Source organism: Sceloporus undulatus, chromosome 6, assembly GCF_019175285.1.
Source record: "Sceloporus undulatus isolate JIND9_A2432 ecotype Alabama chromosome 6, SceUnd_v1.1, whole genome shotgun sequence".
In the NCBI taxonomy this organism is placed as follows: Eukaryota; Metazoa; Chordata; class Lepidosauria; order Squamata; family Phrynosomatidae; genus Sceloporus; species Sceloporus undulatus.
Window position 1 is genome coordinate 170042276 of NC_056527.1, and position 15132 is coordinate 170057407.

The 15132-nt window shown below is 51.2% G+C and overlaps 1 protein-coding gene across 1 annotated transcript in view; it reads left to right on the plus strand.

Moving 5' to 3' along the window:
* The window catches only part of LOC121932994 (ras GTPase-activating-like protein IQGAP1), a 34606-nt gene extending 20110 nt beyond the window's left edge, over positions 1 to 14496 (plus strand). Inside the window, 16 exon segments of the mRNA XM_042472168.1 lie at positions 388 to 596; positions 1563 to 1718; positions 1817 to 1980; positions 3232 to 3456; positions 4526 to 4666; positions 4762 to 4846; positions 6199 to 6431; positions 7321 to 7453; positions 7640 to 7742; positions 8828 to 8963; positions 10107 to 10194; positions 10293 to 10505; positions 11398 to 11564; positions 11903 to 12025; positions 12957 to 13065; positions 14202 to 14496. Coding sequence (XP_042328102.1) covers positions 388 to 596; positions 1563 to 1718; positions 1817 to 1980; positions 3232 to 3456; positions 4526 to 4666; positions 4762 to 4846; positions 6199 to 6431; positions 7321 to 7453; positions 7640 to 7742; positions 8828 to 8963; positions 10107 to 10194; positions 10293 to 10505; positions 11398 to 11564; positions 11903 to 12025; positions 12957 to 13065; positions 14202 to 14315 — 2399 coding nt within the window. The 3' untranslated portion in view covers positions 14316 to 14496.
* Positions 14497 to 15132: the final 636 nt, after the last annotated feature.

Below are 15132 nucleotides of genomic sequence, written 5' to 3' on the forward strand. Positions count from 1 at the left end.
GAAAGCGCCAAGGGGAAAGGCGCCAGTGCACCCCGCGACGCAGGTGGCCTCTTTGGCTTCCTCTTCGTAGTGCTTCTCGAATGACCATGTCTAGTTTGCCACTCCTGTAACTCCTGGCTTCGGTTCCTTCTCTCAGAGCTGTTGGGGTGGTCCATAATGCAAGGGCAGAAGTGCATTACGCTCCATCAAAAGCCCCAGTTTTTCCTTGAGTCCTAGAAAGGCCAAGAGCATACCCCTGACTCCTTAACCCCCTTTGCTCATGACGGCCAAAGAAAGGGATTGGTTTTATGACTGCCTGCTGCAGGCACAAGAAACCAGAGCCCCCAAATCTCAGAATACAGTCTCCGCGCCACTTCTCCTCCTCGGCTGATGTCCTTTCCTTCCCAGTCAGCGCTGAAGACCCACCGATGGCAGTGGTGCGGAAGTTTGTGCACCTGCTGGATCAGAGCGACCAGGACTTCCAGGAGGAGCTGGACCTGATGAAGCTGAGGGAGGAGGTGGTGACCTTGCTGCGGTCCAACCAGCAGCTGGAGAACGACCTCAACCTGATGGACATCAAGATTGGGCTCCTGGTGCAGAACAAGATCACGCTCCAGGTATGGGAGGCAGAGGCAGCAGCGGGTCCTCCGTTCAGCTGTGGCGCTTTAAATAAAAAATGCAACAAGTAAAAGAAGTAAGACAAAACGACTAATGCTATTTAAATAAAACTAACAGTGGAGACTACAACTCAGAAATCAACATTAAATCTGTTCTGCAGGTGCAGTTCATTATATTCTCCCTGTTGATTACACTTCGTCTATACGTTTAATTCCTGTTCATTAATAAAACCAACAATCAACAAATCTCATTTTGTTAATGAATTTTCTTTCATCAGAACTGACGGTTTATCCATCTCTGCTGCATCCTTCAGTTTAGAGAGCCTCTTTTTTCCATAGGAACTAAATTCTTCTTCCATTTCTGAGCATATTCTATTCTCGCAGCCAGGAACATATATGATATTATTCTTCCATGTCTCTCCAGATGCATCAGGGTCTCATGGTATTTGTTTATACTAATGTGTTTGGAAATAGGAATGTCCCTCCATACATTCCTAAGTCCAGAATCCCTGTTTCTGACCGGATCAGTGACCTGCCTGTTAGCTTCGTGGCTCCAGCACCATTCCCCCATTACTCTCTCTCTCTCTCTCTCTGTTCCTCTTCTTTCCCTCTGTTCCTTGCTCTCTCTCTATCTCTCTTTCTCTCTGGCACACCCAGAGCTCCAGTCTCAACTTACAGATGTTGTGTCCCTGGCTGACCGCAGAGGCCCTGGCCTTCAATGGCTCAAGGGACCAGGGCCACAGAGTTGCATGTTCTGGTTCTTGATGTTTGTGGCATTGGGAAGCATCCTGATTCACTGTGTCTCTTGCTATTATTCAGATAGCAAGTAAATCTTAAATATGAAGCCCAGAAGATTCTGAGCAGATAGTCCAGGAAACCTGATTGATCTGAATAATTCCACAGCTTTGGGTTTTTCATTTGAAGCAGCCGTTCACCTCTTCTGTTCTTCTCTGTTCTTCTCTGCAGGATGTTGTGTCTCACAGCAAAAAGCTTACCAAGAAGAACAAAGAGCAGCTGTCAGACATGATGATGCTGAACAAGCAGAGGGGCGGCTTGAAAGCTCTGAGCAAAGAGAAGAGGGAGAAGCTGGAGGCCTACCAGCACCTCTTCTACCTGCTGCAGGTGAGAGGGGACCGGCCTGCTTTAGAGGTCTCTGCCCCTGCCCACCCCCACCCCCAGCCCCAATTCCCCACCGTCTCCTCCTCCCTGTTTTGTTACAGACGAACCCAACGTACCTGGCTAAGCTGATCTTCCAAATGCCGCAGAACAAATCCACCAAGTTCATGGACTCTGTGATCTTCACACTCTACAACTATGCATCGAACCAGAGAGAAGAATACCTGCTTCTGCGCCTCTTCCAGACCGCACTGCAGGAAGAGATCAAGTACGTAAGCGTGCGCGGCCTTTGTGCGCGTGGCCCCAGTGTTTGATTCAGTTGGATCACTGGCGGAAGAGGCTGAGTGGCAGCCTGAAGTGTAAGGATGTTTCACTGAGCCATCATCTCCCCTGAAACGCAATACTGCAGGGATGGGAATCAAGCAGCCCTCCAGATGCCACTGGATTCAGGCTCCCAGTGCCCCTCACCATTGGCTGCGGAGGCTGTGGCTGCTGGGAGTTGCAGCTCAAAACCACCTGGAGAAAGGCTGTCATACTCTGGCTGCTGCGAGGAAGACTCCATGCAGGATGGGATCCTATTCTACCTGCTTTAAAAACAACCCCCCCCCCCCCAAACTCCTTTCCCATCTCTGTTTCCTTATTCTCTTTCATGGGACTAGTAGCACCTTCTGAAACTGAAAAGAAAAGTAGTAGTAGTAGTAGTAATAATTATAATAATAAATTATTTATTTATAGCCTGCCCAGTAACAAGGAATCGGAGCAAGTTACAGGAATAAAAATATATCCAGAATACAATTAAACATTCAACATTAGCCCCTTTCCAATCCCCAATCTCCCTCTCTCCCTCCAGGCTAGAAGATGGCAGTTGTTGCCATGGAGGGAGGTCTCAGTCTCTTGAAGGCGTCTCGATGTCTTCCTTAGATCATGGCAGATCAGATATTGGCTACAGCATTATGATGGTGGAGGTGATGCTGTTGTCTGTTCAAGAGGGCTATTGCCATCGGATTCAGGCGGCCACTCACACCTGGAATAGCCCACTCGCACACTCAGCAAGCGGCCATTTGGTTTGGTGCGCCCATGGCGCCAGCCTGGTTGCTCAGCAGATGGTCTTTCTCAGGGGTGCTTTAGGGTCTGGAAGGGAGCAGGCAGTGCTCTGCTTCTAACGCAGTTGATAATCTGGTCGCTGGCAGTGGCAGAGAGGATGCTCAGGTGCCAGCACCAGGTGGCCTGGCCAACCCTGTGGTCAAGGCGACCTCCAAAGGAGCCATAAAAGGTTTGACGAGCCTGACATTTTGAAAGCAGCGTTTCCCCTCTGCTGCAGCCTCTGTCTCTGAATTCCAGTCTGGGGAGAATCTGTGCCACAATGGCAGCCATCGCCCTCCTCCAAAGAGTGGGACTCACCCAGAGATGGCTTCCCAGAGACCCAAGGAGCAGGTGCCCGCGCCCGTCTTGCTCATGACCACAGAACAGTCTTGGGAGGAGTTGTGTTTTGCACGAATAAAGCTTGCCTTACTTGCAGGTCAAAGGTGGACCAGCTGCATGAGATTGTGACTGGAAACCCCACCGTGATCAAAATGGTGGTGAGCTTCAACCGTGGCGCTCGCGGGCAGAACGCCTTGAGGCAGATCCTGGCACCCGTTGTGAAGGAGATCATGGAGGACAAGTCCCTCAATATCAAGACTGATCCCGTGGACATATACAAGTCATGGGTCAACCAGATGGAGTCGCAGACGGGAGAGGCCAGGTGGGGGCCGTTGGGGATCACAGGTCCTTGTCTTTGAGTTGTTTGAAGTGCCCATGCCCAGACACGCATGTGCGCACAAGACGCTTGGAGATTCCAGGCTCCAGAGAGCGGCAGCACAGGGAAGTGCGCCAGAGCTCATGTTTGGCTTGGAGATTGACAGCCATGCTCATTGGGTTGGATCTGTTGTGGATCTTGGTCAGAAAGAGTGACTTCTCCTTTTTTCTGGCGATGGGTTTTAAAATAACTAATTCACTAATAAATAAACACTTTCCCCTTAAATAGAGGCATCAGACCCTTAGTTACGCTGTCATAGCTATGGCCATGAGAACAGCTGCACCTTCTTAAAGGCCCTGGGAAATGGTCCTTGGTCTTGCTCCTGGGCTGAGACTCATAGCTACAAGCTGCAAGCATTAGGACCTATGGCATCACTAGGGTTGTCGTCACACAGTGCGCCAACTCATGGTGCCAACCCCCTCCATTGATCCCATTCCATTTTGCACCAGAAGGAATCCTTAGTCATTCTTTTTTGCCCAAATGTTACTTGCAAATCATAATTCCCATACATCAGTGAACGTCAGGTTAACAGTTGTGACATAAAACAAGTAGCAAAATTAAAATTATACCTTCAAATTGTGATGTTTTAAAATAAAAATTTTAAAGGTTTTTAAAAATAATGTTGTTTTAAAGTTTAAAATTTTGACATTTTAATTTTAAAGCATGGTGGGAGCTGTCCTTTCTGCTCTGCTTGAGCTTCAGCCCAGCCCCATTTGAACAGGCCCTTCTTGCCAAAAGGGAGGGGTTTGGGGAGCAGCCCCTCCTGGCGCCACTGACGCGCACTGCGGCCTCGCAATGGGCGCCTGGATCCACAGCAAAGCAAACCTGTCCAAGTGTTTCAGAGCCGGCCTGTTCTGAATTTCTGTTTTGCCGGGTGGGTTTTGGGAAGAGGGCCTGCTTTGTTTCCCCTGCAGCCCAGAGGGGCAGTGGCTGGGCAGGTGGGCCTTCAAGAGGGAAGTGGAAAGTGGCCTGGCCCCACCTTGAGACTGACCTCTTTTCTTTTTCTTCCTTACAGCAAGCTGCCTTACGATGTTACGCCTGAGCAAGCCCTTGCCCACGAGGAGGTGAAGACCCGCCTGGACGCCTCCATCAAGAACATGCGGACTGTGACTGACAAATTCCTGCTGGCCATCATTGGCTCCCTGGAAAAAGTCCCGTGAGTCCCAGAGTGGCTACTAAGGAGAAGAGGAACCACATTCCCCCTTTTGCCTCCTCATTTCCTTGTCCTTTTCTGTCTCGTCCTTTCTACAGTTATGGAATGCGCTTCATTGCCAAAGTCCTGAAGGATTCGTTGCACGAAAAGTTTCCCGATGCGAGCGAGGATGAGTTGCTGAAGGTGAGGCTGGGCGGCCGGAGCCCTCCTTGCGCCTCATGGCTTTGCGGCTCCTCCATGCGCCTCGCCCCCTCCTCTTGTCCAGTGGCCAGCTCAGGCCCAAAGGGGAGAGGGGCGTCTGGCCAAAAGGAGGGCTGGGGAGGTCAGTGGGCTCTTTGCTTCTGCCACATCTGCCTCTCTTTCTGCAGTGCTCTGTTTCTCTGGAGGAGTGCTGCCGGCCATTGTGGCTCAGTTCTCCTGTGGGAACCGATGCCAGCTTTTCTGTCCTTGCGAGAAGAGAGCATGACAGCTTACTTTATTTTAAATTCATTTCCCCAAAAGACTGAGGATGTCTCAGGTGGATTTGTAGTGAACAGTCAGTTCCTAGGAAAAAGAAAAAGAATGAGTAGATATGTGTGTCTTTGAAGCACCAAAAGGCTCACCAAAGTAGCCTCCTAGTCCCCGAAGTGGGTCGGAGAGACTGGCCCGTGATCAGGGCTGCGTGGCATTGCACCACGATGCGCAGCACTAACAAGTAATGCCTGGCAGCTCCTCCTTAAAGACAGAAAGCAGCTATGTGCCTCTTCCCCCAAAAGGATCTGAATCCTGTTTTCTTCTCTCTTCTAGTTCTGTGCTTTTCCCGCACTGAGGCATCGAATCTAGGCTTTCTCTGCAGGTGAATTGATTTTTAAAGTGTACACTTAGGTGGGAGGCACTGGTCTCCTCTGGAGTAGCATCTGGTGACACTAACTGTACTGTGGCAGCGGCTGTGTCTGGGGCGGTTGGGCAGGTGGCGCTAGGATAGCCAGTGGTCTTCAGCCAAACCCATTCGGACTGTGGGGCAGTCTAGCCTTCCCTTGAGAGCAGCTATGGCTTCACACCAGTTTCCTACTTTTGCAACACAGCATCCCTTTGGCCAAGAAATGCTCTTCTCCTCAGCCTGGCAGCTCCAGAGCGGAGGCTAGCAGTGGCTCCCCAAAGCTCCCCCGTCCGGCCCCCGCTTTCTTTGCCAGCCTCCCGCCTTTGAGTTTCTGGAAGATTCCTGGCTCAGGCAGCCTTCAGGCAGAGCTCAGAATGACCTGGATATTTGTTTTCTGCTCTTCTTGGTTTCCCCTGTGTCTGGATAAAAATCTTCCCCAAAGTTTAGCTAGTTGCTTTCTAGAGTGAGAAAAAGGGGTCCTGAATTTCTGCTACATGTGTTTGCAGCTTTCTTTTCCTTCTGAACATCTGTTGCCTCTCTCCTGCCTCTCTGTGCATCTGAGCAACTGGGAACAGTAGCATTGGGGAGCAATGGGTCTGCCTTGTTCACTTGGATTAGGTGAGAGAACAGGGGATCCGGCAAAGGCCTCTTGGCATCTCCTCTGTCTCTCTCACAGATTGTAGGCAACCTCCTGTACTATCGATACATGAACCCAGCCATTGTGGCTCCAGATGCCTTCGACATCATTGATTTGTCAGCAGGAGGACAACTGACCACTGACCAACGGCGAAACCTCGGCTCCATTGCAAAAATGTTGCAGCACGCGGCGTCAAACAAGATGTTCCTGGGTGACAATGCCCATCTTGGTATCATTAATGAGTATCTGTCTCAGTCCTATCAGAAATTCAGGTAGGAAAGTCCTGGTAATGGGTGAGGAATATCTTGAAAAGCAATGAGAAAACGTAGCTAAAAATTCAGCACCTACAAGAAGTAGGAGATCTGGGCAGGAGGAAGCCACTGGCCTTTGAGGAGCCTTGATGCCCGCGTGGCTAAGGACAAATGCAGTTATCTGCACAAACACAGCAGTGAGAAGGCACTGAGGCAGTATTTTCAATACTTAGCAGTTGCAACTGTACTTAAAAAAGAAAGAATAAAGAACAATCCCTATTAGAAAATGAAGCACTGCCACATTTAGGAGTGTTTCGTGCCTAGAATTGCCTGCTTGCCAAGTATGTGAGTGCGACCAGGAAGACGGCTATTTCTCTGGACATCTTCTGTGTTCCTTTTGACAGACACCGCTTTCAGCCCTGGCATCTTTCTGGGCATGCAGGAGCTTCGTGGGCTTTGTATGCATAGGAAATGCTTTGCTGTAGTTTTTTGTGGCAGAAAAATAGAAATAAGAAAATCCAAGCATGCAGAAAAGAGAAAATGTTGCCAGGATGCCTTGGAAAAGAAAGGGGAAAGGAGCAAAATAGTTTTCCATCAGCTAGGAACAAAATTGCCCTTTGCCTGATGACAGGGTTGTCCTTTGAGGGAGGGAGGTCACTTGGGAGCGCGAAAGGCAGACCAGTTAACTCCCAAAGGAGCAAAGAAAGCAGAGCAGGAAAGGGGGCAATCCTGGGGCTAAGACTAGGGGACCTTCTGCCCCGCCGCGGCTGGAGCGGCTGCCTGGTCGGCACGGTTGTAGTTATGGCTGGAGCAACTGGCCGGCACAGTTCTGGTTGTGGCTGTGGCCAGGGCAGGTGGCCGGCCGGCCGGGAAGGCTCCCTGGGTCAGTTGGCTCCTCTTGTCTTTGCAGGCGCTTCTTCCAGGCTGCCTGCGAGGTGCCAGAACTGCAAGATAAGTTCAATGTTGATGAGTATTCTGACCTGGTGACCCTGACAAAGCCTGTGATTTATATTTCCATTGGAGAAATCATCAACACACACACAGTAAGTCTCTTGGCTGCTGGAGCACCAGCGTCTTTATGCCACGGGCCAAACCCTCAGGCCTCCAGATGCAGCATTGCTGAGGTCTCACTGTCGGTCTGTGGTCAGTTAGTTGCATTCAGTTACACAGAAGATGGGAAACCAGATGTAATACCAGCTAATCCATGATTCCTGTTGTCCTCTAATCAGCTGCTTTTGGACCATCAAGATGCCATTGCGCCCGAGCACAACGACCCCATTCATGAACTCCTGGATGACTTAGGGGATGTTCCCACCATCGAATCTCTGATAGGTGAGCCCTTTGGGGTTTTATTTAGCCTGGCAGCCACTTTGCTTACACTCCACCTTTTCCTCAAGTGGGACTCAAGCTGGATGAAATGAGTGCGGAAATGCCAGGTGGAAGCAGTCCAAGCCTTGGTGCCCTTGTCTTTCATATTTACATTTTAAAGAGGCATTTTAAAGCTTCTCTTTGGGACTGAAGAGAAGGCCTTTAGCTGTCTTACGTGCAGAAGGAGAAGTATGTTGGTGACCCTGTCCCCTCTCTGGCCTGATCTTGGGAGGCTGTGGCCCTGGTTCGCCACACCTGCGCAGGTAGCAGGCCTGAGTTGCGTCGCAGGTGGGCCACATACCAGCCCAGGAGGGCATCAGGAGTGTTGAGACCACCCCTAGGTGTCCAAACCTTGTGCTGGGATCTGGGAAGCATAGAGCCAAAGAGCTGGAAGAAGTCTCAAGGGGCCATAGAGCCCAGTTCCCTCCTTAGGGCCGGACCTCCAGCCAGAGCATCCCAGAAGCAGGGAGCTGCCCAGCCTCTTTTTGAAACGTCCTCTTCACCTCTCTGGCCACTGGGCTCCATTTTTGGACCACTCTCACTCAAGAAGTTCCTTCTAATGTCTGTCCAAATCTACTCTCCTGTCACTGAAAGCCATTAGACCTGGTCCTCCCTTATGGGGCAGCAGGGGAACCTGCCCCTTCTATGGGGCAGCCCTTGAGGCATTGAAAGAGGATGACCATGTCACACCTAGTTCTTCTCTTCAGCCAGGCTGAACAGCCTCAACCCCCTCAACCTTTCCAAATGGGTTTTGTTCGCCATCCTTCCTGGTGGGCAGGGGTCCACCAAAAGTGATTGGGCAACACTCCTGGATGCCATATTTGCTGATCTGTGGCCAGTTTTCAGTTGGTTTTGCTGTTTTGGGGATGGAAAAGCAGGGGAAATGTTATGTTTAAAAGGGTTGGTAGGGGTCAGTGGAGGGCCTTTGGAGGGAGAAGCAACTCCCAGAGACCCATATGTAGCCCACAGCCCCAATGTGCCCCCACCCCCCAGGCTAAAGAGAGAAGTGAAGCAGCATCTGCCTCTGTCTGACTGTTTGTCTCTCCCAGGAGAGGCATCCGGAAGCATCAATGATCCAGGGAAGGAGATGCTGGCCAAAACAGAGGTTTCCCTCACGCTGACCAATAAATTTGATGTTCCTGGGGATGAGAACGCTGAGATGGATGCCAAGGCGATTCTGCTGAAGTAAGTGGAGCCAGGGCAGGTGCTGGCCTTTCAGGGCACATGGCTTTTCCTTCCCTTCCTTGCCCAGGGCTTGCCAGTAGGATGGTGCCCTTTGGCTGGAGGCACCTCCTCTCCCTCCAGTTTTACGTTGAAGTGTGAGTAGCCATGAAACTGGCATGTGACCTGGGAGAGCATGGGCATTTTGTTCTCCATGGCGGCACTTAGGGATCTCCCCAGAGTAAGTGATCTATATAACAGCCCAGCAAACCCGGGGAGCTGAATAGTGGCTCTCATTTGGGAGAATTGGTGTGTTTGTAAGGGACCGTCTCTTGGGAGCTTGTCCTTCAGTTCCGAGAAAGCCAGTTTGCACGCTTCGTGTCTCTTTCCTTAGAAAGAGGTGGGCGTAAGGCGACCCTGGTGCCAGCCAGGGAAAAGCTGCCCAAGTATCTGTGTGTGTGTGAGTTGGCTGCCCTCAGCATGGCACTGGGGGACATAGTAGCGCTCCCGCTGTGTTGCAGCATTGTGATGTTGCAGCTTCCCAGAGGCGAGAGAAATTTAGTGGCATTGTGTGGGACAGCATGAGCCTCACAACCTGCCATCGAGGGGTAGCTGGACTAGCTAATCCTGGCCATTCAGTCTCCTTTCTCTGACACTAAGCAGGGCCCGGATACAGTCCAGCCCCCTTCTTCTGCCATGCAGGAACTCTCAGTCAAAGCATCCTCACTGACCAATGGCCATACAGCCTCTGTTTAAAGGCCTCCAAGGAGGGAGACTCCATCGCTCTGCATTGAGAAGGAAGTGTGGGCTGTTTCCATGCTCCTGGGGCCATGGAGCGGGAGCCCGCAAAAGCATGTGCCAAGCAGAAGTGGTTGTCCTCTTGGTTCTTGCTTCTGTCTTCACCGCGATTGACTCTTGTTTATTTGATTCGTTTAGAGTATTTATACCCTGCTCTTCAGGCACAAGGCTCTCGATGGCTTACCAGCTGTTAATTAGATAGTTCCCTGCCCTCAGGCTTACAGTCTAAAAGGACATGACACAAAAGGAGAAGGGAATGGCGGTGGGGAAGGGGGTCTCTCCGAGGCCTGGACCCTGGCAGATGGACTGTATAGATTACAGAGCCTTCTTCCCTCTTGATGGTGTTGCTCTTTCCATTTTGTTTTCCAGCACCAAGCATTTAATTGTGGATGTGATCCGCTTCCAGCCAGGAGAGACGCTGACCGAGATCCTGGAGACTGCAGCCACCGCTGAGCAGGTATGGGGGTCTCCCTCCTTGGGCATCGCTCCCTCTGAGGGTCCCTATGGCTGCCCAGGGACAGGGGAGGTCTGACGGAGCCCCTGGCTCTTTTCCAGGAGGCTGAGCACCAGAGGGCCATGCAGAGGAGAGCCATCCGAGATGCCAGGACCCCCGACAAGATGAAGACCCCTCAGCTGCTCAAGGAGGACAGCAACCTGAGCCTGCAAGAGAAGAAAGGAAAGATCCAGTCAGGGCTGAAGAAGCTAACGGAGCTGGGCATGGCGAAGCCAGAAAACAAATACCAGGACTTGATCAATGATGTTGCAAAGGTTAGTGCCCAAAGGAGGTGCTGATGGTGGGGTCTTGCCAGTCCAGGTGGACCAGTAAGACCCATTTGTACCAGTTGTGTGGCAGATGGCTCCGTTGCCCCCATGATGCAGGTGCCGACTAGGAAAGCCTAGGCTCCTTGGGAAACATGTTTGGCTCTCCCCCTTTTCAGGATGAGGCTCTTTGCTGCTTGCCAGCAAGCTGTCCCTGTCCAGAGGCCCCTTGCCATCTTCTGAATATCTGGGCTCCAATTTGTGATCAGTTGTATAGACCAAACAGGCAGATTTAGCCTCAACACTCCCCTTAAGCACTCTTAATCATTGTGCTTATAGGCTTTTAACTCTTAGGGAGGACTGTAGACTTCTAATCTTTTTGGCACATAGCTTATTGTTAGTTTTACATTTTGTGTAATGCATCACACATCTTAGACCACATTAGGACAGTTCATTAAGAGGGAGCTGTATGGTCTTGTGTTCGATTCCCCATGTGTCACCTGTGCATGAAACACACAGGCATCCATATCATTAACAGGCATCCATGCAAAGTAATGCTCAGAGAAAGAGGTATTTGAGAGGAGGTAGCACAGCTCCTTCTGCCAAGGCAAGGCCATTTCCCTGTGCCGTGCAGGACTCCTTCCGCCTTTGGAGAGGGGCTTGCTAGCCGCACATTTGCGTCTGTCACAGAGACCATGGAGGAGGCGGCAGTGGTCCTTCAGGTGCCATCTCTGAACTGCGGGCCTTCTCTTTGCAGCCCTCTCTGGTCTCCGCTGTCAGCTCCCTCGGATGCTTGTTGCCTTCATATGGCCCCGGTCTCAGTCCCAGCAAGACCCTTACTCTCGGGTCCCTCTCACATTGACACTAGGTTTGTTTTTGGATCTGCTCCCCAATGATCTAGGACATCCGGAACCAGCGACGGTATCGCCAGCGGAGGAAGGCAGAACTGGTGAAGCTGCAGCAGACACACAACGCGCTCAATTCCAAGGCTACGTTTTATGGGGAGCAAGTGGATTACTACAAGAGCTACATCAAAACCTGTCTGGACAACCTGGCCAGCAAGGGCAAGTGAGTGACCCCTCTTCCCCTGCGGACGCACTTTTGGGGAAGGGCTGGGATGGCAGAGGAATTAGGCTTTTCTCTTGGCCCCAGGCGGCCCTGGCATCAGGCCTCGGGTGGAGGAAGCAGGAGCGAAGGGAGAGCGGTTAGTAGCCATGCGAGGCAAGGATCCAGACCCCGAGAGCCTGGCGGCAGAAGCGCAGGAGACGGAGGCTTCCCCTGGCAGTCCTTGCAGGGACCCAGATGCCTCGGCTTCAGGCGCAACTCACTCCTCTCTGGAAGCACTTTCCAAATCGGGGGGCAGAGCGAGGGTCCCGCCTGAGTAGCCCTGCCTTCCTTTTCCTCAGAGTCTCCAAAAAGCCACGTGAGATGAAGGGCAAGAAAAGCAAGAAGATTTCCCTGAAGTACACAGCAGCACGGCTCCATGAAAAGGGGGTCCTCCTGGAGATTGAAGATCTGCAGGCCAACCAGTGAGTCTCCTCACACAAGGGTTGCCCATTAGGCAGCACTGCAGGATACAGTGGCCCCAGAGGCCTCCTGGGAAACACACAAATACCCCGGGTCTGGCATCACGGAGTAAATGCATACCTTTGGGGAAAACTAGCCAACATATCAAAAATGAGCACCTGGGGGGAAAACCAGAAATCCTTACAGGAGCAATGCCAGTTTGTCAGGGATGCCATACCCAAAGATTTCATCCATTGCCAGTAGGATGCTATAGATGGTCCTTGAGGAAAGAAATGTGGGCGCCAGGCCTTGCCTCTCCTTCCTGACGGCTTCTGCTTCGCATGCTGCAAGCTGAACTGTAGGAGCAGAGAGTTTTCAGTGACCTTCGATGAATTAACCCATTCTAAAAAACCAGTTAGCACCAAGATCACAGCCCACAGACCCCTCCTCCCTTAATGCGCATGACACATTTTGAGAGTCTATAGATTACAGAGCCACACACCAACAGATACAGCTTCCCCTTTATTACTCTGGATGTGGAACATCCCTTTAAGCATTTGTGGGGATTAGGGAATTAGCTAAGAAAACCTATTTGGGAGATGGGAGGACCCCACGGCCCCCTAGATGGACCCAGGGCTGCTGTTGTGTTACGACGAGGAGCAGTGTGGCATCTACTCAGAGTGAGGGGCAGTTTGTGAGTGCCCCCATCCAGCCCAGAAGCCACAGATCCAGGGGGATCTTGTTTTTGTTGTGCTGGGCCCCTGCCATGCCATCCCTTGACCGCTGCTGATGCTGCCCTCCTCCATCTCTTCCTCCTTTTCAGGCACTTGGCGCCAGTGGGAGGCTCAGTGGGTCCCTCCACCTTCTATCCGGATGCCCCATTGTGCAGTATTTGGCAACACTTTGAGTTTGCACCTTAAAGTCTTACGTTTGTTCTTGTCCCCAACTATGCAGGTTTAAAAATGTAATATTTGAAATTGGTCCAACTGAAGAAGTGGGAGACTTTGAAGTAAAAGCAAAGTTCATGGGGGTTCAGATGGAAACGTTCATGTTGCATTACCAGGTATGAGTTTGCCTCCCGCCTTTGCAGCCCACCCCAAGGCTTGTGCCCTCTGTATTTCCCATAAAGCTTTGAAGGGTGATTCCTTCCGCCCCCTCCCCCCCCCCCCCAGGTTTGTCTCAATTAAACTTAAAGGCCACTAGTGTCCAGATTTAATGAAAAGTAACAGGTTGGGAAAGTAGATGAACAAAAGATCTCTATTTAAGGGTGCCAGGCTTTTTGGAGGTGGCTTCTCTGACAGTTGGAGGAGCCAGAGCGCTCCCCTCTTTGTGGAAACCATTGCCCTCTTGGGAGCAGCGAGAGGACTTGGATTCTGTGCCGCCACGTTATCAAATGTCTGTTTGAATGTTGCTGCTTTTATTTATTTGCTTTATTTATATTGCATGTTTTCAGTGAAGAAAAGGCGGTTATGTCTCTAATATCCCAATGCTGAGTTCCAGTTAATCTGAGTCAACTATTTCTTCAGTTTCAAAATAACCACTTCCTATTTCAAGTCACAGATTTCATTGTGTTTCAGAGGCAGCACCATTCTCGCCGGTCAGGATGGCTCTGCCCTTGCTGCCTTGATGCTTCCAGCCGTCCCTTTTAGGCCCAGCTAAAATAGGAGGGCCAGCCATGCCATGCATTCAGGCATAAGGCATTGCCTCCGCTGCCCATCTGGTGCCCATCTTCTTTCAGGTGCCAGCTGAAGAAGCAGCCATGGCAGCAGCATTGCAACTGGTTGGGCTGCTCCCTTTCTGCTTTGGTGGAGCTGCATCCCGACTATTCTCCCCCAAGAACGCTTTGTTGAGCATAGCAGACACCCCCTGCCCCCCGTCCCTAGGGCTCCTTTTTGATGCCTGCAGCCAAAGAGCATCTGCAGAATGTGCGTCTGTCATTTGGAACAGATTTTGGGACCAAACTGGAGAAGGACAAAAACAATTCCCTGTTACAAAATTTGGCTTTGAAACTGTTTAGATGCTCCGATGAGCACAAAACCTGCCGGAAATACCGCAGACCTTTCCAGGCCTAGAACTGGGTTGGAGGGAGCGCAGCCGCCGGCCATCGCTTGGGATCCAGTGCCTCTCTGGGAATCCGCTGCTCACTGCCGCTCCGGATCCCTGGTTGAGAATTCAGTCTCGCTCTCTCTCTCTTGGCAGGATCTGCTGCAGCTCCAGTACGAAGGTGTGGCCGTCATGAAGCTGTTTGACCGGGCAAAAGTGAATGTCAACCTTCTCATTTTCCTCTTGAACAAGAAGTTCTATGGGAAGTAGCTCTGCTCCCGCTGCACTTTCTCCTCTGAGCTTTTCGCCCAGAGGAGCCCCAGCTCAGCCAAGGCGCACTCTTCGCATGGCGCAGTTGCTCCCCGCCCTCGCATTTTTCTGCGCCAGCATTTCTGTATTGTTTCCCATGTACTCAGCCAATGGTACCACAGATTAAAATGTTATTAGTCTACCTCTCTTCAAGTCTCCATGACTCCCCCGGCCCCTAAACGCGTCCTCTCCTCCGTCGAGTTGCGCCTTTACTGTCTCTGGTTTTCCTGACCCGTTTCATAACTTTCAAAATGCCCTGGTTTCTCTCTCCTCTTCCTCCTACCTCCATCCTCAGCTCCCTTCCATTGCTTCAAACTGAAGTTGAAACACAAGCGTCCTTTGCACCTAATTAACTCAATTAAGGATGGACAGGAGAAGAGGGAGCTGGGCGCCAAGCCTTGGCGGGAGGGCCATTTTGCCAATTTAAGGGAATCGCAATTGCAAAGCCTCCAAGAGTCCCAATTCAGGCAGAGAGCCCTTTGAATCCTCCACAGCTCCACTTTTTCAGCTGCTTTCAAAGGGAACTTCCTGCAGGGGCCTCCTTTCCTTCTTCAATCCCCCCCCTTTTTTTTTTTGGCTGCTTTTTCACTGGTGAAAGAGCCTAATTTCTCTCCAAAGTAGATCTTCTTCCTGCCCTCTTTTCCAAACCTGTTGTTGAAATCTGCCTTGAAGTCAATGTCAAGAGATGGCAACTCCTTCCTTTGAAGCTGAGAGAAGGTGACCTGCCAAAGCCACCCAGTGATTTTCCATCTGTGAGCAGGGATTTGAACCCAGGTCT